The 23446-nt window shown below is 44.9% G+C and overlaps 1 protein-coding gene across 2 annotated transcripts in view; it reads left to right on the forward strand.

Moving 5' to 3' along the window:
* Window positions 1-12200: 12200 nt before the first annotated feature.
* Window positions 12201-23446, forward strand: part of NEU3 (neuraminidase 3) — a 38196-nt gene continuing 26950 nt past the window's right edge. The window contains exons 1-2 of one of the 2 annotated variants that reach the window (XM_008707352.2): window positions 12201-12472; window positions 16786-16997. In XM_008707352.2, the coding sequence (XP_008705574.2) occupies window positions 12448-12472; window positions 16786-16997 (237 nt within the window). In that variant the 5' untranslated portion in view covers window positions 12201-12447. Of the gene's footprint in view, window positions 12473-16432; window positions 16667-16785; window positions 16998-23446 lie in introns of those variants that run through there. The other variant, XR_005834986.1, reaches the window with a different exon arrangement.

The raw sequence follows: 23446 nt of genomic DNA on the forward strand, positions 1-23446 counted from the left end.
TCATAGTCTTGATGGAAGAAACAGCAGCAAGTGCTAACAGTCTTACTATGATAGGTTCCTTTTGTTTTTAGGCTGTTTTACTCTAAAACCTGTGCGAACCCGTATGTGAAGAACTGATAACAGTTATGACACTCAGTACTTTGTGGCAGCCAGTGTTCCAAGTGCTTGACACCTGTTAGCTCACTGATGCTCACAACGGTCCTAAGAAGTGGGTGCTATTATTATATCCATTTTATAGATGAGGAAAGTGATGCACAAAAGTTGAATAATTTGTCACATAGCTGGTGTCAAACTGGGATTTAAACCTGGTTTGTCTGGCTCCAGAGTTGCGAGTTGACATCTTTTCTAGTATTTTCCCACTGTAGTCAGAGAAGGACTGGGCACTTGCCCAGATCCTGTAACCTATGGGAATATCGTCCCTCTAGCTTACAAAAGTACGATTCCAGCAGAGCCTAGTACCTAAAACTACGTTCAGTTTATAAGAAATTAATGCTTTTTTTCCTATGGGAATGTTGCCCTATCTAGTGCCACACACTGGGGGATTATGAAACATCACTGGATGGGGAGTCGAAGCCTTGGATTCTGTACTCTTATAAACCTTGAATAAGTCATGTAATTCTGTGAGCTCCTAGTTTCCTTTTTTTCTTCTTTTTCTTTTTAAGGTGATAATCCTGTTCTGTCCGCTACTCGGAGCTTTCAAAAGTGTATAATTAGATAATTGTATTTTTACAACGAAGGAGTTTCTTTTAGACAGGGGTGTCCCAGGGCTTGTAGGTGTAAGGAATAATCCTCTCCATGATGAATCCTTTGAGTTCTGTCATACCAGGTGTGCCTTCTTCTTTACTTCACAAACACATGTCTTCTCCTCCTTCTTCTTCTTCTCTCTCTCTTTTTTTTTTTGTTTTTTTAAGATTTTACTTATTTGAGAGAGAGAGAGAGTGAGCGAGAGCACAAGAGCAGGGGAAGGGAGAAGCAAACTCCCCTCTGAGCAGGGAGCCCAACTCGGGGCTCGATCCCAGGACCCTGGGGTCATGACCTGAGCCGAAGGCAGATGCTTAACCAACTGAGCCACCACGTGCCCCTAACTTAATGTTTCTTAGGTACTTTCGCTATCAGTATATATAGGTCAAACTCACTTTTAATAGCTACGTAATATACCATACCAGTATAAATGTTTTAAATTAAACTGTTTTCCTATTGGAAGATATGTTTGCTTTCTAGTTTATCACTATCACAAGGGAGGAGTAGGTTTGGGGGAGAGAGGGAAAAAATAGGTCCTCAAGTGAGAGAGACAAGAGACCTGGGTTGTTTCCAACTTTATTCTAACTTGTGACCTCTGGTAAATCTCACTCCTTCTCTAGGAAATGTGTCTGAACCTGTCAAAAAGGTTTTAGATCATGTATCTTTTGAGATGATTAAAGCTCTTTATCTCCCAGAAATGCCCACACAGAAAACGTTTCTTAGGAATATGAAGATAAGAGTGCTGTAATCCCTTCGATTTCCCATAAACCCCACTTTGAGATCTCACAGGCTGCATGGATCTCTTAAGGTTTTTCCCTGACTGCAGAAACCATGTGAGGCAGTATGATTGTCTAAATAAAGAAATGGGTTAGCAGCCCAGCCATGGGTTACACTCGGTCAGCCACCTCCCTGCCACATGTGTGGTATTTTAGGACAGTCTCCCTTGAGCAGGCTCAAGCCTCGGCAGGGGTTTGGGGGCTTGTGGAGCCACAGAGCACCTCTGGCTGGCTGTCAGCACCTCCGTCGGCCAGTGGTCAGTCCAGCCCCTTTCGAGTGCCTCTGGGCTGCTCTTCTCCCTCTTTAGTAGGTCTGCGGCACCCCTCCCACCAGCACACCCTGACACCCATCACATTCTCCTCCTGGCTCTCCACTCCTCACACCCGCCTAGAGCGGACTTGGGTCTTCCAAAATAGATGAGACTGTGAGGAAAGTGGGGAAAGATATCTAATGTTCATTATTTGCAAATTTCAACTGCTAATGTGTATTTGATGTTTGGTGCTTTTATATATTTTTAGAAACCGTCTTTTTGCTTCAGAACAACCTGAGAGAGTTGCAGCAAATGCAAAGTTCCTTTGAATACACATCGGTTACATTTTTCTCTGGGTCCAGGTTCCTCCTCCGTTGAGAGCCCTTTCTCTCACCGACTGTTCACCTTATTGCCACCCCTGGCTGGCCACCCCTCCCCCTACCCCAAACTTTGTCTCCCTGAAGGAAGCCATCTGAGAAAACTGCTAAATCACAACATTTTTTTCTAGAATGTATTGGTGTCCCCACTGACAGCCTCTTATTAAGTAGAATATTCTTAACAGCCCAGCCTGAAAGTACATGTGCTCAGATGACTCCTGATATCCACAACTATGCAGAGAATAATTGCAAGGATTCATAGCCTTTTCTTTTGCGCCCTGGATATTTTGACAGTCTGGTGTTGTCTATGGCCCTCTACTCAGGATGATGTTTTAAATACATAAATACATTATTGCCTCTTATAACGAGGAGGACAGGGGAGTACTGGGGAAGTAGGTTCAAAGACAGAAGCTACTTTGGTTGTTGCTTACTCTCCTCTGGGCGGGAGGACTTCCTCACTAACCTGGCAGCCTTGGCTCTGCCCTGTTGTAACTACTGACACTAATATTCACTAATACTCATCATGAGTGGACAGTAGGTTTCTCCTTTCAGAGAGCAGTTATAGAGACACAGACCTACATGAGCATGAAAAGAGGTAAATTCCCTACTTCTGTGGGCAGAAACCAGGTGAATTGTTAGAACTTTAGCTGGTTTGCTTGGGAGAGAAAGGATTTGGGTACAAAATGCTTGTTAAAGAATGGCAACTGTTTTGTTGTCTTGCAACCAAATTCCTCCTACAATCTATCAGGCCAACTTTAGATCTGTTCAGAGACTACAGTAAAGAACCCGAAATTTTTTGCAGTGGGTCTTATCTCCTGTGAGGGAACTTTGGCCCTTTGGGGGAGATTTCCCTGTGACAACTCCTATAACAGTGGGAAACCATTGATGAGTATTGAATAGTATTCAGGCTCTTAGTTCCCTAGATTTGGTTTTAATTCTGTAAAAGGTGACCCACTGGAGAATGAGAAACTGTTAGGAGAGGCAATCTACCATGAGCCCTGGGCACCCCTCACTGTTCTTGCTTCGTTCATACCCTGACCCCTTCCTTGGGCATAGCTCAGTGTTGACAGCAATCTTGAGAGATGAAATAATGTCTCTTCCGAAGGAGCAAGTTTTCCTACTGTGCATTGTAAAGTGTTGAATCCCCCAAGCTCAGGGTTCTTTTCCTGTGACACATCCCCCTGCACATGTAGGCATCCATGTAGGCCTACGCCAAGTCACTTTTGTTGGGGGGGGGGGTCATGGAGAACTGGCACAAACATCATGCTAACATTGCTTCTTGTAAGCATAAAGTTCTTTGTCTCTGACCTGGGAGTCTCATGCCTTCTGCCAGTATCCATGATACAGTAGTCGGCTAACTTGTTAGTTGCAAGTAGGATAAAATTACAGACCTTTCATAGATTACTCTGACAGTTTGGAAGACTGGGTCCAGTGAGGGAATATGAGAAAATCACCTGGGGTCTGGTAGGAAATGCTGCTGAGTAGGTGAGTAAGGGTCCCTCACTGTCCCCCCTATTAATATTTCGAGGCTAAACAGCAAGACGTAGGATTGAAACACATTGCCCAAAAGGTCCTTAGGTTGTTGCTCATTCTTCTCTGGACAGGAGAAAGAAAGGATGTTTTGACAACATGGCAGCAAGCCTGTGGCCCCAGCTGAAGGCCCTATGGCTGCGATAAGTTGAGGATTCCCCAAAGGCAAAATAGATGGTGTCAGCAAAAAAGATAGCTTTGAATGGACCAAGTGTATTCACAGTTTGTTGAGTCCAAGCAGGTAGCCATTTAAAATGAAAGTAAATACATGACCTTGTTTACTGGCACAAGGTCAGTCTTCCTCTGTAACCTCTGTTCCTTCAGTCCCTCTGTTTTAAGGAAAGATGCTGTTTATGCTGCGGATCTTTGAGGAGGAGAGGGACTCTTTATAGCTCTGTCGAATGTAAGCATCTAGGTCACTATCCTACTTGGTCCCATGGAGACCATGGGCGCAGGGATGATCAGAAGTACCAAGGACTGTTGGGCAGACCCATGGTAGTATGCAAGGCGGGCAAAAACTGCAAAAATTCAGCCCCTGAGCCCGAGGTGCTTGTTAGAGCCAAGAGGTACACAAGGAAAGAGGAGACATTGACCCTGGAGCAGGAGTCAGAGGAGAAGAGGCCTTCCCACTGACCCAGCTGCCCTCTCCAGGCTAGCCTCTCCCCCTCCCTTCATGTCCCCACACTGTTTGCTGGGATGGGGCATAATCTTTTGATGGCAGTGCCTTCCAATATCTCTCTCTCAGATTGCTTGGTTTGAATTCCCATAGTTGAGGGTGAGCTGGGGGAGAAATGCCTGAATTCATGTGGCAAAGTTTGGGCAAAGTCTGTAGTGGGAAAGGAAAATTAGAGCAACAGTAGGGGAGCCTTTGAACTGATTCAGTGTACTACTTAGCGTCTTATGGCTTTCATAGTAATGTGTTATTGGTGGCAATTATCCATTCAGGTGAACTGTGAAAGTTTATAAGTCTCCCATTCAGGGACTTCTATATGTAGAGAAGTGATTCCTGGCTTCTCTTGAGTAGTATAACAAAATATAGAATCCTAAGAGGAAGAAAGGAAAATCAACAGTTTTAGTTGAAAACTTGGTGACTCCTGGAGTACCGAGGCCATTTCCCAGTATAGCAGTGCCACATGTCCTTTTCAATGTCCTTTGCAGGCACCAAGTACACCCTTTTAAAAATTGGACAGCCAGGGGCACCTGGGTGGCTGAGCATCCAACTCTTGGTTTCCACTCAGGTCATGGTCTTGGGGTCATGAGATCAAGCCCTGCATTAGGCTCTGCACTGGGTATGGAGCCTGCTTAAGATTCTCTTCCTCTCAAAAAACCAAAAATTGGACAGCTGGGAGGGTACTACCGAGCCATTGCTGAAACAATATCCTACCCATGGAAGCCTGGTAAGTGGCCTAACATCCCCATTTTGGGTTACGTGAACTTAGATGTGAAACTAACAAAAAGTGCAGCAGCCTACCCTAGTCAAATGGAAATAATGCGTCCTGGGGTTGCAGCCGTCCATCCATCTTCGTTTTACACGGATAAGTGATAGTCACTCCTTTGGAAGACCTGTATTCTCCACTCAGCAGCCTGAAGCAAAGCCACTAGTTCGATAGGACCCTTGATTCACAGAGACTTCCCTAATCAAATGCCTGGGCCTGGTTCACTGATGGTCCAGCTAAGTTAAGAGCTGTTGGTGTCAAGTGATGATTCTGGAAACTGACTACAGTAAAGGTTGATCAGCATACTGGGGTGAATTGAAAACTGTTACCGTGTCCTAGACAATCCCTAGGGACCAGACATGTTACATTTTTACTAGCTCAGGCTGTTGCCAATGGCCTAGTCTTCTGGTCTATCACTTGGAAGACACAGACCGTCAGATTAAAGACACTCTTCTTTGGGGCCACAAACTAAAAATGAATTGTTGCAGCGAGGTGCCTGGGTGGCTCCAGATGATGAAGCATCTGCCTTTGGCTCAGGTCATGATCCTAGGGTCCTGGGATCAAGTCCCACATTGGGCTCACTGCTCGGCAGGGAGCCTGCTTCTCCCTCTCCTTCTCCTGCTTCCCCTGCTTGTGCTCTTTCACTCTCTGTCAAATAAATAAAATCTTTTAAAAAAATGAATTGGATCTATTAATTGAACTATCTGGGTCACATGTAGATGCCCACCATGGGGGCTTGTTCTCTGATGAGACCAACTGGGAATCAAGCTGCTGATGGAGCCTGTAACCAACCACTCAGGTAGCCACCATCATTGCCTGCCTGCATCATCATACCAGACATGGCCTTACATGCATTGTCATAGCCTGGGCACAGAGTAAAAGATTATGCTCCTGATACAGAGGCTGCCACTACGTGTCAGGCTTGTGACTCCTGTTAAAAGTCTTGTCTAGCCATTAGTGAAACCACACAGCACAGGCATGGCCTCCACCCACTCCTGACTGATTGACTCTGTCAGACCTTTGGTTCCCTCTTGGGGTTATTAGTAGTGCCTCAACACTGTTGACACTTTTTCAGGTTACAGTGTTGCTGTTCTAGTCAGTCAGCCTACTCCAACCACACTTTTGATTTTGAAACTAATCTGTCTCCTGTTTCTGTTTTTCTTGACCACATACAGTCTGACAATGGTGAATCTTTTATTGCAAAAACCACTCAACAGGGCTAATAGTCAAGGTCTTTGATGGACCTTCCACTCCTCCATCCACAAGCATTGACTATCGTATGTTGGGACTGCCTACTCAAAAAAGGTACTCAAAGAATCTGCTCCTACCTCATCCTGGTCAATACACCTTCGTAAGGAGTTTGGCCACTGAATATGTTGTCCCCAGAAAGCAGTCACTTCCTCTTTACTGCCATACTAGAATTCTCCAGAAAAGAAGAACCAATAGTTTGTGTATATGTAAAGAGATGTATTGTAAGAAAATGGCTCATGTGATTATGGAGGCTGAAAGGTCCCATAATCTGCCGTTTGCAAGCTGGAGACCCAGGAGAGCCAGTGGTGTAATTCCAATCTGAATCTGAAGGCCTAAGAACCAAGAGAACTGATGGTATAAGTTCTAGTCCAGAAGCAGGAAAGGACTCATGTCCTAGCTTGAAGACAGGCAGACAGAATGAATTCTCCCTTACCCCAATTTTTGTTCTATTGAGGTCTCCAACAGATCGGACAGGACAGTTTGCTTAACTGAGTCTACTGAGTCAAATAGTAATCTCATCAAGGAACACCCTCAGACGTACCCAAAATGTTTAACCAAGTATCTGGGAACCTCGTGTTCTAGTCAAATTGACATGTAAAATGAACTATCGTAGCTGCTTATGGTGCAGTGATCAGAATGAGAGGGGCTGGAGAGTATTGTGTCAATTTATTCTGAAAATTCGGTATTCTGCCCTGACCGTTGCTAGGCATGATGTTATCTTTGCCCTAACTGCATCCACAGGCCCGCCTTGTTGCTACAACTTCCAGGTGGCAGCCTAGCCAAACGGAGGCTAGAATATTCTCATTCAATTCTGGTTCAGGCACCTGAATTCTCTTGTTGGTTTGGCATGGTCCTAGATCATGACATATGGAAAAAGAGTCACCCTTGGAGCCTTCCTCTCAAAGAAAAGTGGCCTAGCACAACTCTCCCAAACTATTGCAAACTCCTTAAACTTGACTGACTGCTGGGTTTGACATGCTGTACTAGATGGCTGTCACTGTAATTTAGCCGTTAACCTACTGAGAAGTCTATCCGAAATATCAGGTGCACTTTCAGCTCCCATACCTCTCCTGCAAGACATGTCACAACGTGTAGATGTCTCCCGAACCCCCATTCTAGTAGCTATTGCTCTGTTTTCCTATGGGGTGGACACATGCCACCTGGCTGGTGGTGTGGACCTGTGGGACAGCTTGGGCCAACTGCCATGAGGCAGTCTTTCCAAAAATAAGGACTGGTTTCAATTATTCTAAGTTAATTGGAACTCTAAAGCCTACCAGGTACCCAGGAGGCCTCATTAGTGACACTGTCAACCTCTGTTCCCCGAATGATGTAGGTCGTACTTGGGAGGCCCCAACAATTGTAAACAGGTATCACATATGCCCTCAGGACTATACCTTCTATGTGAAAGCCAGGCATTAACTTGCCCCCCTCTCTGAAGACATGGTGCGTTGCACCATAGGGAGGCTCATAAGCAACCTTTACGTGTTTAAGGAATCATCACCATTAGATCATGTACCCTCAGATGACTGTAGAGATTGCTCCGAAATGAGGCTACCTTTGGTTACATGGAGGAGCTTCCTGGAGAGGTGGCTGATTTATTTATGCACATTCTGCAAGAAGTTATGCCTATCTGGAGAGTCCTCTTATTTGAAATGTTGATATGAAATTCATCCCCAACTTTAGCTGAAGCCTGCAATGATACCACCTCAGCCCTGGAAGGCATTCAGTTGAGCCTCAACTTACTGGCCAATGTGGCCATAGATGATAGAATGGCCCTTGACTTCTTTGTGGGCCGAGGTAGGTCTCCAATCATGAGTACATCCTGCTGTACCTGGATTAATCCCTCAGGCTGGGTATAAAGCCAATACAGAAATTAGAGAATGCCACCTGGCATTCTAAGGCAAACCTTGATGGCTTATGGTTGGGGTTTTTTGGATGTCACTTTTTTCTAGCTAGTTGAGTCCTGGCCCTTGGTTGAGTCCTGACCAATTCTGCAGATTGGTCTCATCCTCTTGCTTGGAGTTCTGTTGATAGTATGCTAATTAAATGCTGTATGAAACCATTAGAATGGATTTGGTCCCATTTCTGTCAGATTAATCAGTGGCCAATAGAAAATTCACCAGAAGGCATCTGTACAAGTTGCTGTGAAGCCTGGAAGAGGAGTAACTGTTAAAGCATGGAAGCCTGAGAGGTTCTCATACAGGAAGTGGAACCTGTTTGATCTGAGCCATGAATGAGGATTAGTGCCAAGTGCCATTTTACAGATGAGGAACCTAAGACACAGAAGTTAAGTAACTTGCCAAGGTCACTGAGCTAGGGAGTGGGAAGTCAGGATTTAAGCCAAGATCTCTTCCACTCCAAAGATAGCGATTGCTACTCACTGTTTCAGGCATAAGACTGAGCCCACCAGTCAAAGAAGAATTAGGAAAAATTTGGCATTAGCTTTAGGTATTTTTCTAAAACTGACTAGGTGATTGATCTACGGAGTTGGTGATTGTGAGTTTGGAGAAGTCTGGGTAAAGAACCCTAGGAATTTGTATGAGCCGATCTTCGTTTTGTTTTGTTTTTATTATGTTATGTTAGTCACTGTACAGTACTTCATTCGTTTTTGACGTAGTGTTCCATGATTCATTGTTTGTGTATAATACCCAGTGCTCCATGCAATATGTGCCCTCCTTAATACCCATCACCGGGCTAGCCCATCCCCCCACCCACCTCCCCTCTAAAACCCTCAGTTTGTTTCCCGGAATCCATAGTCTCTCATGGTTTGTCTCCCTCTCTGATTTCCACCCCCTTCAGTTTTCCCTTCCTTCTCCTGATGTCCACCATACTATTCCTTATGGTCCATTAGTGAAACTATATGATAATTGTCTTTCTCTGCTTGACTTATTTCACTTAGCATAATCCCCTCCAGTTCCATCCATGTTGATGCAAATGTTGGGTAATCGTTCTTTCTGATGGCTGAGTAATATTCCATTGTATATACGGATCACATCTTCTTTATCCATTCATCTGTTGCAGGGCATCTTGACTCCTTCCACAGTTTGGCTATTGTGGACATTGCTGCTATGAACATTGGGGTGCGTGTGCCCCTTCTTTTCACTACATCTGTATCTTTGGGGTAAATACCCAGTAGTGCAATTGCTGGGTCATAGGGTAGCTCTAATTTTAACTTTTTGAGGAACCTCCACACTGTTTTCCAAAATGGCTGTACCAACTTGCATTCCCACCGACAGTGGAAGAGGGTTCCCCTTTCACCACATCCTCGCCAACATTTGTTATTTCCTGCCTTGTTAATTTTTGCCATTCTAACTGGTGTAAGGTGGTATCTCAATGTGGTTTTGATTTGAATTTCCCTGATGGCTAATGATGTTGAACATTTTTTCATGTGTCTGTTAGCCATTCGTATGTCTTCTTTGGAAAAGTGTCTGTTCATATCTTCTGCCCATTTTTTGACTTGATTATTTGTTTTTTGGGTGTTCAGTTTGAGAAGTTCTTTGTAGATCTCGGATACCAGCCCTTTATCTGTAGTGTCATTTGCAAATATCTTCCCATTCTGTGGGTTGCCTTTTAGTTTTGTTGACTGTTTCCTTTGCTGTGCAGAAGCTTTTTATCTGGTGAAGTCCCAAAAGTTCATTTTCGCTTTCGTTTCCCTTGCCTTTGGAGATGTGTCTTGAAAGAAGTTGCTGTGGCAGATGTCGAAGAGGTTACTGCCTATGTTCTTCTCTAGGATTTTGATGGATTCCTGTCTCACATTGAGGTCTTTCATCCATTTAGAGTTTATCTTTGTGTATGGTGTAAGAGAATGGTCGAGTTTCATTCTTCTGTGTATTGCTGTCCAATTTTCCCAGCACCATTTATTGAAGAGACTGTCTTTCTTCCACTGGATATTTTTTCCTGCTTTGTCGAAGATTAGTTGACCATAGAGTTGAGGGTCCATATCTGGGCTCTCTGTTCTGTTCCATTGATCTATGTGTCTGTTTTTGTGCCAGTACAATGCTGTCTTGGTGATCACAGCTTTGTAATATAGCTTGAAATCAGGCAATGTGATGCCCCAGCTTTGTTTTTCTTTTTCAGCATTTCCTTGGCAATTTGGGGTCTTTTCTGGTTCCCTACAAATTTTAGGATTGTTTGTTCCAGCTCTTTGAAAAATGCCATTGGTATTTTGATTAGGATGGCGTTGAAAGTATAGATTGCTCTGGGTAGCATAGACATTTTAACTATGTTTATTCTTCCGATCCATGAGCATGGAATGTTTTTCCATCTTTTTGTGTCTTCTTCAATTTCTTTTATAAGTGTTCTGTAGTTTCTAGCATATAGATCCTTTACCTGTTTGGTTAGGTTTATTCCAGGGTGTCTTATGGTTTTTGGTGCTATTGTAAATGGAATTGATTCCCTAATTTGTATGAGCCAATCTGTGAAAACTGAGATATTAAAAAAAATTTTTAATGAAACTGAAATATTTTAGACAAATACTAAGGTTTAAAGAAGAATAAAATGAACCACCTTAAGATAAATTACCAAGACAACTGAAGTCCCTTTGGTATCCTTAATCACGTCCTACTCCTAGAAGTGACTACTACTCTGAATTTAGTATTTATTATTCCTATGCATTTTCTTCATGTCTGTCCATTCACAATATATATTATTGTTTTATGTGTTTTAAAACTATATATGGTACTTGGTTACAGGTTCCCAAGACTATCCCTAGGTTCATAGATCCGCTAGAAGCATTCACAGGACTCAGCATTATAGTTGTACTCACAGCTAAGATTTATTACGGCAATGTAGTAAGGACACATTGGATCATAAGAGAAAAAGACACAAGCGGAGTCTGAAAGAATCCATGTGTAGTATTTCTTACGCCTCTCTCTCTCATGAGGAGTTGCACTCAGCACACCTTCCCCCCAGCAAGAAAAATGCAGCATGTATATACCATGTTTCTGCCTAGGGAATCCATTAGGGACTCAGCACTCCGTTTTACTGAGCACTCACAGTTTTATTGGTACATGTACCCTCTGCTTAGCATGTACCAAAATTCCAGTCTCCCAGGAGAAAAGCAGGTGTTTGAATAAATCATCTTGTGTTCAGTCTGTGCACAGTCCGCATTAATTGAATTCTACTGGAGAAAGAGCTGTCCTCTCTCCATTTTTTTATTCAGTTATATCAATATGAACTCACGGGTGTTTATTCAGTGGGTTCTAAAACTACTGTTTTCGCACTCAATATATAATCATTTAAAATTTATATAAATAAATTTAAAATTTAAATTTATATATTATTATTTAAAATTTATTTCTATATATAAATTATATATATAATTTAAATTTAATATATATATAATTTTTATTTTTTTAAGGGCGGATGTCCAATGCTCTGGATCTCCGGTCCTTTTTGCGGAGTCCTCTCTTGCGGGCCGGAACCTTTGCTTGGCTCTCAGGCTGTCCGGGGAAATTTTAGGTGGTGATACCTATCAACTGACAGGCAACCCGGCAGATAAGAGCTTGGGGCTAGGGGACTGAGGGGGGAGAGGGAGCCGGAGGAGATGGAAAGGTGAGGGGCGGAGCCAGGGAGCTGCGCGGCCGGTAGGAACGGCCGTAGGCCCAGGGCCTGAACCAAACTCAGGGCTGCACTGGAGCGGGTGGTGGTCGGAGAAGATAGGGCAGGTCCCCTGCAGCTTCTGGGGCGCTGCTAGACGCGAGAGACCAAAAAGGCCTCCGCGGCGGGGCAGCGAGGGGGCGGGGCGGGGTCCGGGCTGCGTCCGTCCCACGGGGCGGGGCTGAGTCTGCAGAGCAGCCAACGGCAAGTCCAACGGCCGGCGGGCTCCCGCCTCCGCCAGTCCCCGCCCCCGCTTCCCGGCCTGCTAGTCTGGGCCACCGGGGTCTGTCGGTCTCCCCGCCTCCCCGTGGTTTTGTCGCCCTGTTTCTTTCGTTTTCGTGGCTTGCTTCCGAGTCCTCCGCAGTGTCTCTCTCTCTCCCTGTCTCCCCCCCTCCCCTGCCTCCGTCTCCCCAGCCTGGGTCATTCTCCCGCGCTCCGGTGTCCGAGACCTGAGGGCTGCCCGGCGCCCAGCTCTGCCCCGAGAGAGATGGAGGAGCCGGGGTCCCGCGAAGGTGAGCGGGGCTGAGGCACTGCAGAGATCCCCAAGAAGTGGGGCGCTGTCAGTGTGGGGACAGCTGCGGCGGCACGGCTGGGCTTAGGAAATCCAGTCTGGGGGAGAATATTGAGTCAGAGCCACGCAGTCGCCTAGGATCTCAGACGTGGCCGGAGAGTATTCTTGGCTGGTCTATTTTTGTTTTCCTTCCCGTGAAGCCAAACCTAGACGTTAGAGTTACCCTTGTAGAGATGAAAGAGAACTGAGCCTGGGGCAACCCTTCTTTCTACAGAGGGCTGTGGGGTCGTAGAGAGTCCCCAGCTGGAACTTAGGGGACCTGGATCTTGGTCCAGGTTTGCTACTGACCTAGTGAGTGGCCTTATATAAGCTATTCCCCTCTGTAGGCCTGAGTTTTCCCATGTGTACAGTGAGGGGTTTGGAGTACTGGATTTCCAAAGGCCTGACAAAGGATGGGTGCTGTTTAAAAATTAGTTGTTAGGAGTAAATAAATGAGTTAGGGAGGCCTCCTCCTGGGGTTCACTGGAAGCTGCCTAGTGCACTGAATTAACTGGAGTCTTTGGAATTACATTGTTCATTACAGTGCTGAGAAATAAGTGGCATTATCCCCTTTACAAGCTAGGAAACAGGGGTGCAGAGACTTGCTACTAAGTGTCATAGCCCAGTCAGACTTCAAAGTCCAGGCTACACCATACTCTCTCCCAGTAAGAGAGCAGGGAGGACTGGATTGAAAGGTGATTATATGGAGCAGCAATTAATAACTTGAGTTCTCAGCTAAAATGAACAACTCCAAAGCAGAACTCTGATTCTTCTCTATACTTAGATCCCAGTCTATGGTTTGTGTGAAATGGTTTGGATTTCAGTGCCGGAGTCGTCATCTATGCTACAGAACCACTGTCATCGACATGATCAGCATAATCATAATTAATAAGATTAATAAATAATAAAAAGTAACGATAGTGACCCCAGTTGTTGTAGTGATAGCAAAGCCATAAGTAAAATTGGGAAGACCTCAAAATTTATAATATTATTTTACTTATATAGCGCTTTAAAGTTTATAAGGCAGTTTTGAGTGGTTCTTCATATTGGTCATCTTAGGTAGGTATTATCCACATTTTACCAGCAAGGAGTCCAAGACCCAGAGAAATTAAGTGACCAGCTCAAGGTCACACAGAAGTATAGCTGGGATGCCAATGAAGTCCCATTTGACAAGCTGTGCTTCTCCGCTTTGGTGCTGTCCCCGCTGCCTCTCCCTTTCCTTTTTCCTACTCCCACCTCCCCCTCCATGCTTATCCTGTGCTCCATTCTCATTGCCCAGAGAATTCCTCTTTCCATGTTAAATAAGCAATCATGTGTTGACTGATGAGTAATAGTGTTGGTAGTAACTCGTAATTAAAGTGTGGGCTCATAAGAATTTAAAATATGATCTTTCCCAGAGGCATAGAGGGATTGAAATGCTTTTAGGAAGGAGAGTTATTAACTGTTATCATCATCATCACCCACAGATTTCAAGGAATAAAACTACAGTTGACCCTTGAACAACACACGTTTGAACTTATATAAGCATTTCTTTCAGTAATTATAGTACAGTACCATAAATTTTCTCTGACTTGTGATTTTCTTAACATTTTCTTTTCTCTAACATTATGATAAGAATACAATATATAATACATATAACATTCAAAATGTGTGTTAATTGACTTTATGTTGTTGGTAAGGCTTCCAGCCGACAGTAGCCTATTCATAGTTAAGCTTTGGGGGAGTCAAGAGTTATACATGAATTTACGACTGCTGGAGTGGGGGCGGTCAGCGCCCCTAATCCCTGTGTTGTTGAAGGGTCAGCTGTAGAATGTGTAGTGATTGACAGTCTAAAAATAATAACTTCCATATATTGAGCTCATACTATGTCATGGGCTCTATAAAAGCCGCTTTAACTTTAGAACTTAATTCTCTCAGCAACTCTACTGAATTTTATACACGAAGATCCTGAAGCTTTAGGAAAGTTGAATAACATGCCCAAGGTCATGTAGTTCCTAGTGTGGTCCAAATCCTGTGTTCTTGACCACTAAACCAGCTTGGCTCTGGGACAGATGGTTACTGAGAAAAAGCGTGATCCTCCCTGGCAGGAGAGCCTGAACTGCGGAGAGAGGTGAGCTGTAGTACTGTGTGAAGCAGACAATTCACACTTGCTTTTCAATTCTGCTCCTGGACGCCCAGAATTGGAGTGAGAAGAGGCTTTTCTGGACTCTGGAGGCCATCCCCCCAGTTCCCTCATGATAATGAGCCATGGTTCTTATTTCTATTAAGTTAGAAACAAGTGACCAAATGAATCATTCATATGCCGTGGGATAAGTTTGTCTTGATGGACACTAGGCGGCTATAGTCAAAAGCAGTGCAACTTTTTCTTTCAGTTTATTACCCACGGGCTACCTGGGAGATTGGTCTAAAATGCATACTTGATCATGACATTCCTCTGCCAAAAACTCTTGAGTGGCCCCCTCTCTGTGGGATAAACACCTTAATAAGGTATCAAAGCCTCCCAGGACCTGGATCCTGCTGAGCCCTTGGTCCCCACCTTTGCACTCCATGATAGTCATACCACGTGACCAATAGTCCCCACAGTTCACTCTGTTTTCTGTCCTTTATAGGCTTTTCACACTCACTCCCTCTGCCCTTTTCACCCCTCAACTCGCTGACCATCTTTTAGGATCCAGCTCACCCATTCATTCAGTCATTCAGCAGATACTCATCAAGTGTCTGTCAATTACGAGGCATGGTTCTGGGTATAAAGATGTAGCGGTGAATAGAAGAGACCTACCCTGCCCTTTATGGAGCTTCTGTAGTATGTATTAAACAAGTGTAATCTGGATGATAAGTGGCATGGAGAAGAGAGCAGAGAGAGGGGATATGGAGGAGCAGGGGACTTTTCAGGGAAGGCCTCCTCAATTAGATGACATTTGAACAAAGCTGAAGGAGTTGAGGGAGTGAGCTCTTGCTTATCTGAAAGGAAAATGTATCTGAAAGGCTCAGAGTGTAGGATATGAGACAGGAGCTCACTTGGCTGCCCTGATCTGGACAGATGCTCTTGTTCTCTTTTCCTCCACACTCTCATGTTTACCTCTCATGTGGACTTTCTGCGTGATATTGTAATTGTTCCTGTGTGTCTGTTTCCCTCACTCGGATGCGGGTTTCTTGAAGGCAGGGACTTCTGGTTCCTTTCTGTCACCTCAGCACCTACCTTATAGCCTGACTTGGAGTGGGCACCCAGAACTATTTATTAAATAAATGAATAAGACTTTCTGGGCCTTGTTTTTATAGCCTGACAATTTTTACAAGTGATTTATAAAAGAAGGCTCGGATGACAGATGATGAGAGAGGGGAAAAAAAAGAATTCCAAGCCTGGTTCTGTCTGACTTAATTCCCTTTTTGGGCCTCTGCAAAGTAGAATATCTGATTTTCTTTGAGAAGCATATCTGGAGACTTCCATTTCCAGCATTTATGGCAGGCTTGCTAACCCGTAACATGGTAGATAAAATGTAACAAAGTCCTTTATAGCTGAAATTGCAGGGAAGTAAGAGAAATTCCCAGGGGCCTAGAAACCAAGAGTAAACTGAAAACCAGAGTAGTTAGCCCCTTAACCTGACCTCAGCTGCCCTGGGTGTTTGCTAGTCTCACTTACCTAGAAGTTCGGGCTTTAATACACCTGCTGTTGCAGGGGATGCAACTATGGGTCCACATGGGTGAGACTCTCATTGGAACTGAGATCCCTGCATGAAGCTAAGTCCCTTGAAAGTCCACACCCTTTGATGGGGTGGGCTAGGCAAAAAGAATCCTCACTGTTGACGCGGAGAGATGACAAAGAAGATTGCCTCTTATCCCAGACTCTAGTAGAGGGAAGGAGTTTCCCGAGAATTCTTAACCACAGCCATTTCCTCATATGGATCTGGATTTATATTTACAGCACCCGAATGGCCTAAAAACTCCAAAGAACTTGACGTTAGAAACCATCCAGGCTGGTGATACCCCTGGATGCTCGGCAGAAGCATGTGCAGAACCTCTCTGGAGAGACATACTTGACACAGGCTGTGTGGGATTTCCATAGAGTCTGGAGGATAGATTCGTTCCGTGAGCATGCTTATTGCTTGCTTTGTGCTTTTGAGACCATGATGTTACTTCTGTATAAGAAAAATAAACATTCGAGGAAATCTTTGCCTCCCTGTGTGTGATCTCCAGAAATGGGATGATAGAGCGGAGCTTGTACGTGGGGCAGCATGTGGGTATGGACACACATTCAGCTGCCTCCTATCCTTGCAGAGGTCATGGAAGAAGTGACATCGTGCTCCTTCAACAGCCCTCTGTTCCGGCAGGAAGACAAGAGAGGGGTCACCTACCGGATCCCAGCCCTGCTCTACATCCCCCGTGCCCACACCTTCCTGGCCTTTGCAGAGAAGCGCTCCACGAGCAAGGATGAGGATGCTCTCCACCTGGTCCTGAGGCGAGGGTTGAGGACTGGGCACTCAGTACAGGTGACTCCTCATCCCGGATGTGGCTCCGAGCCTCAGTCTCTCTCCACATTGCTTAGACCACTTCAGGGTCTGTGCCCTTTCCTGTCCGTGCTGGAAAAGCCCTGTGTGGAAGGAAGGAAAAACCAACAGTGAAAGCAAGGGCTCTCACTTGCTGAGGACTTACTGTGTGCCAGGCGCACATTGGAGCCTCAATAGCTACTCTGTGACATAGGAACGGTTGTCAGTCACATTTTACAGACGAGAAAACTGAGGCTCAGAGACGTTGCCACTTGATCAAGGTCACACAGCTATAATGAAGCAGCAGAAGCAGGCTTTAAACTCCGTCTCTGATTCCAGACGCCTGTGTGGTTCATTCAGATTCAACTAACACGTGGTGTGCTTTTCATTCACATTCTTTTTTGTTCTTATAAGTCACCCAGGGAAGTGAGCAAGCACTATTAGTCCAGTTTTCTGGTGAGGGAGCCTGGTCCTCCAGGAGGTAGGTAGCTTGCTCAAGACCACAACTAGCAGATGGTAGGGGTGAGGATAGCAGCAGTCCTCCTCTTCCTGCGTGTTTTATGTGAGGTGCATGTAGCCCTGTTGTACAGGTGGAAACGGGATTAAAGTGGTTTGCCCCGGGCACGGGCCTCCCAAGCAGCAGAGCTGGGGTTGGCACCCTCACCTCTAAGTGGCACATCTTCACCGCCTTTTTGGAGGAGAGTGAGTGCTGCCTCTGGGACTGTGAGGATAGGGTTATTTCAGGTCCCATCTGTCTTTTCTCCTGCAGAGCTGGCTCAAGTGAGGATCGGATGAGACAATGGGTTTGAGAGTCTTTTGTAAACAAACAAACAAACATAGATGTCTTTGTAATAGGCACTCGTGAAACTGGAGTGTTTTTCCCCGTGTTACCTCTCTTTCCTTCTTTTCTATCATCTCATCCTCTAACTCACTAATTCATTCTTCTGCCTGGTTTACCCTGGCCATCAGAGCATCCAGTTTAGACTGCATTTCATTCATAGAATTCTTAATTTCTGCCCAGATTCGTTCTCATTTCAGCCCTTAGGGATTCTATATTCTCGTTAATATTCTTCTCAAGCCTATACGTCATCTTGATAATTGTTACTCTGAAATCCACTTCTGACATCTTGGTTATATCCATATCCATTAGTTCTGTGGCAGAGGCCACAGTCTCTGTTTCTTTCCTTTGTTGGGGGTTCTATAATAGGCACTCGAATCGCCCTAACCTTTCCTGGTTTTCTACCCACAGAAATATCACCATTAAAACTCTACATCTATAGGGATGCCTTTTTTTTTTTTTTTTTTTTTTTTTTTGCTATTACAGTGCAAATGCTTTTCTGCCAAAGGCGGGCCCTGCCAGCAACCCCTGCCTCTGCTCTGGATGACTTGCTCACATTTTCTTGTGGGGGAAGGTTTTTACTCCGGGGAATTTCCAGTCCCGGCTCTTTCACCCCATCTTGCCGTGAGACTTCCTCGGGGCTTCCCAGGACCAAACCTCTGCTTGTATCACTGGCCTCCAAAGAGGCCCAGCCCCGCAGCCTCGCTTGGAGTTCTAGCTTTTTTGTTTCCTCCAGGACAGGCGTCGCCTGTGGTCATGTTGCCCTGCTTTCTATGGCAGACCGTTGGGCTGTGAAGCACTTCTTATCAGACCAGGCCTGGCGCATAACCTCGCTGCCCAGCCGCCACAAGCATTCACAGACGCGTCCATTTAACTCCTCCCTTCTCTGTATTTTCACACTTTCATTCTCTGACTTACCTGATTGTAGAATCTCGAAGTTAGAAGAATCATCAGCCTAACTTCATACCCAGTGCAGAGATCTTCTGTATTCCCTGGTAGCTACTAAGAGCTTAGGGGTTAAGGGGCTCCTGGGTAGCTCATTATTATTATTATTATTATTATTATATATTATTATTATTACAGCACATTATTACTTATTATTATTATTATTATTATTACATTATTACCACATTATTAATATTATTATTACACACATACATACATACACACACACATTATTATTATTATATTACATGCCACACACATTATTACATTATTATCATACACATTGCCACACACACACACACACATTACACATTACACACACTTACACACATTATTATTATTACACATTATTATTATACATATATTATTATTACACACACACCTTATTGTTTTCACATTACATTACATTATTTTCTACACATTATTACCACACACACACAGTTTAGCTCGCGAATCTTCATGGTTTGCCTCCGATTTTCACCTCGCTCTTCTCTTTCCCGATGTCCACCACATTTCCCATGGTTCACAGTGAAACTATAGCGATAATTGTCTTCGCTTCAAGCTGACTTATTCACTTAGCATAATCTCTCCAAAGTCCACGTTGATGTAGTCGCTAGCGGCTGATGGCCGAGTATACCCATTGTAGCATATGAACACATCTTTCTTTATCCACCATTTCAGCCGCAGGCTTCCGACCTCCTTTCCACATTATTGTGGACATTGCCGTTATGAACATGTTGGGGTGCGCGGTGCTCCTTCTCGCTTGGGTAAATATTCAGCAGCGCAATCGTGCTGTCATGCGTTGTGTCGGTGCTGTACAACTCACTTCACGACAGTGGAAAGACAGGTCCTCTTTTCATCATCTTCCGCCGCCAACACTGTTACTTCGCCCAGCTGCTTGTTTTCACCGGCGGCGTAAGGTAGTTTACATCTCGATGGCTGATGATGCTGAACATTTACGTAGCCCGTTAGCCATTCGCATAATCTTTCTTTGGTGTGTTCGTTCATATTTTTTCGCCCGCGACTTCGACATTAGTTTGCAAATAGCTTGAGAAAGCTTAGACCGCGATATCAGCTTCCGTGGTAGTCATTTGTGCAATGTTATTCGGCCGCGTTTTTTTGGGATCGCGCTTGCCGCAGACCCAAATATTTTCGCCAAGCCTTCGTGCCTTTGAGATGTGCCCGGCAGATGCCGAAGAGGCCAGCGCTTCTCTGCATTTGATGGATTCTCGTTCACATTGACGTCTTCATCCATTTAGAGTTTATCTTTTGTGGCAGATGCTTCAGGCACAACCATTCTCAGCACCATTTATTGAAAGAGCATCAAATCTTTTTCATCGGAGCTGTGCTTGCTCAGCTACGACCAGGTTCATAGTCTGCTCTTCCTGCCCATGTTTGTGCCAGCACAGTTATCTTGTAATAGTTGAAATCAGTGGTAGATGCTCGTTGTCTTTCCCTGCTGGGATTACTTGTTTCAGCTCTGAAAATGCCACTTTTGGATAGGATATATGCTGCTGAGTAGATACAGACAGCTTCCACTATAAATGATCTTGTTACGGAATGCTTCTTCCATTTTTGTGCTCTTCAATTTCTTATGTCTCTTGTAGCCTTCTACATATAGACTTATTCGCTTGCCAGTTTACCCAGGGTAGCCTTGCGCTTTTTTGAGCAGGTTGTAAATGGAATTGATTCCTGTCTGTATAGTCAATTCGTAGTGGTCCGATATTAAAAAAGAGAAACCGAAATATTTTATCAAATACAGCGTTTAAAGAAGAATAAAATGAAATCACCTAAGATATAATAATAAGACACACCGAAAGTCCTTTGCGCCTCCTAATCCATCGCCTCTACCACACTCTGAATTTAGTATTTATTGTTTGCGCATTTTTCATGTTCATCGGCATATTATGCCAGCTTTATGTGTTTTGCGGTCCACACTTGCCGTTGTTCAGCATAAAAATGATATCCAAGTAGCATTACAGACTCCGCATTATAGTTGCTGCTATTTATTACGGGCAATGTAGTAAGGACACACCATTGATCATAAGAGAAAAGACATTGCCGAGCTCGAAAGAACCACGTATACGCCATGAGTTGCACACCAGCACACTTTCTCAGCAGGGTTTCCGCATATATAAATATTTGCCCAGGACCATTAGACTTCAGCAACCGAAAGCACTCGGTTAGCTGGATGGGCAGCATAGTGCACCCTCAGCCAGCACGTGCTCGTGTCTCAGCCTCCCAGGAAAGGTGCTTGAATAAACAGCTTCCAGGCTCAGCTCCAGCACAGCCGCACACTGAATCTCACAATTCTCCATTTATTTCAGCCACAACCACCGGTATCCAGTGGGTTCATCCAGCCAAGATCATCAGAGGATCATTTAAAATTTATATAAAATTTAAATTTATATTATTATTTGTATCTCTCTGTTTACATATAACTCATATATAATTCTAAATTTAATATATATAATTTTTACGGATAGATCTCCGGGTCTTCGAGTTCAGGCCGGAACCTGTTGTTTCACCGGGGCTTCTAGTGGTGACACATCAGTAACCCGGCAGAGCTACAGCTTGGGCCAGGGAGCGGGGAGGAGCTGGAGGAAGCGTGAGGCGGAGTCAGGAAGGCGCGGCCGGTATCCGGCTCAGCCCGGTCCAGGCCGTACTGGGCGGTGGTCGGAAAGATAGCAGGTCCGCTGACGCGAAATGCGAGGCGGTCTGGCCGCGCGGGGTTGAGTTCGCAGTGTGCCCATTGCCGGCGGGTTCGCTCCGCCTCGCGTTCACTTCTCGCCCTCGTGGCGCTTGCATCGCCCCACTAGCAGCAGCGTCTCTCCAGGTGTCTTCTTCCTCCTCCTCTCTCTCAGCCTTCAAGAAAGCTCATCGCCTGAAAACCATGCTCGCAAGCCCCCGATGGAGAGGTCCTTTAGCTGCGAAAGGGCCGCATCCCAGCAAAGGGGGCGTTGCAACAGCGGGGAGACGAGCCAGCCTGGGAGTCAGAGCCACGCAGTCGCCCAGATCCAGAGGGTCGGAGTACGGCTCCATTTGCTTGCGAAGTTGGGACGTTAGACGATTTAGTCTCGCTGGTAAATTTTCTGAACATGGGTCCAGGCACATCTCCAGGAAGGGCCTATATGTTATTTCTTCCGTGGCCTGACAGTGAGGTCATACCGGGATTTTCAGCGCAGATCGCGCCGTTTGCACCAGCTGCCAGAGTAACGTCGAAAGTTAGGAGGCCCCAAGTTCACCGGTTAGCGCACCGACTAACTGGTCTTTTGAATACATTCACCATTACAGTGCCAGAAATAAGTGGCATTGTCAGGTGCAGACGCCCCCGTTATTGCGCCCAGTCGTACAGTTCAGGGGCTGGCCTTCTTGTTGAAAGGTGACATAGTGAGCAGCAATTGGTTAACTTGAGTTCTCAGCTAAATGAATAACTCAGCAGAACTCTGATTCTTCTCATAGATCCCAGTCTATGGTTTGTGTGAATGCAAAGGAGGTCGCCATCTATGCTGCCAGAATCACAAACATCGATATGATCAGCATAATCATAATTACCAAGATTAATAAATACCGGGTAACGATAGTATCTCAGCAGTTGTAGTGATATAAAGCCATACCATTACCCGTAAATTTATAATATTATTTTACTTCATATAGCGCCAGTATAAGGCAGCTCTTGAGTGACTTTTCATATTGGTCATCTTAGGTAGGTATATCTCATTTAATAGCAAGGAGTTCAAGATTCATAGTGACATTGTTGCCCACATAGTAGAGTGATGTTAATGAAGTCCCATTGACAAAGTTATTTTCCGCTTTTGCGCGTCTCACCTTCTCCACGCTATCCCGTGCCCATTTCTGCCACGTTCAGAGAATTCTCCCTCCACAACATGTTGACCGACGTTGGTAGTAACCGCACCAGTGTGGGCTCATAAGAATTTGGGGCCGACTTTTCTCTGTGCATAGAAGGGAGCTGAAAGTTAACTGTTAACATCCACATCACCATGCCACCAAGGAACTACGATCAACACATTGGTCCAGTATAAGATTTCTTCTCAGTACTATAGCAACATAAATCTTCTTTCGACGCCCTGTATTTTTTCTTAACATTTTCTTTTTCATCATGATAAGAATAATATGGTCATATATCAGCAACATTAAAATGTTACTGACTTTATGTTTCGATTGTAGTTTCTGGCCCACGCTTTTGGGAGTCAAGATATACATGATTGTTAGCGTCACTTCTATCCCCGTGTTGCTGAAGGGTCAGTTGTGCACGTGATTGCCTGTGACAACTTCCATATTGAGCTCATATGCTAGTGTCATGGGTCGTCGCTTATCTCAGAACTGCTCAGCAAACTTACTGACGTGAGTACATCTTAAGATCCCGGAGTTTGTAGAAAGCCTGCTGCTCATGTATCGGTGTGGTTCAAACCTGCCTCTGACCACACCAGCAGGCCTCTGGGACAGATGGTTACTGAGTGCTGCAGCACTGCGGAGAGGTGAGCCAATGGCTCAATATCTTCTGCTTTTCGATCTTCCAGAATTGCGAGAAGAAAAGCTTTTCTGATTTTGAGGCTTCGTTCTCGGTCGAGCTTCATGGTTCTTGCTTGCCAAGAACAGCGACCAGTCTCCGCGTCGCGTTTCAGCCTGGATGGACACTGGCGTGCCA

Source organism: Ursus maritimus, unplaced genomic scaffold (genome assembly GCF_017311325.1).
Source record: "Ursus maritimus isolate PB19 unplaced genomic scaffold, ASM1731132v1 scaffold_16, whole genome shotgun sequence".
Classification (NCBI taxonomy): domain Eukaryota; kingdom Metazoa; phylum Chordata; class Mammalia; order Carnivora; family Ursidae; genus Ursus; species Ursus maritimus.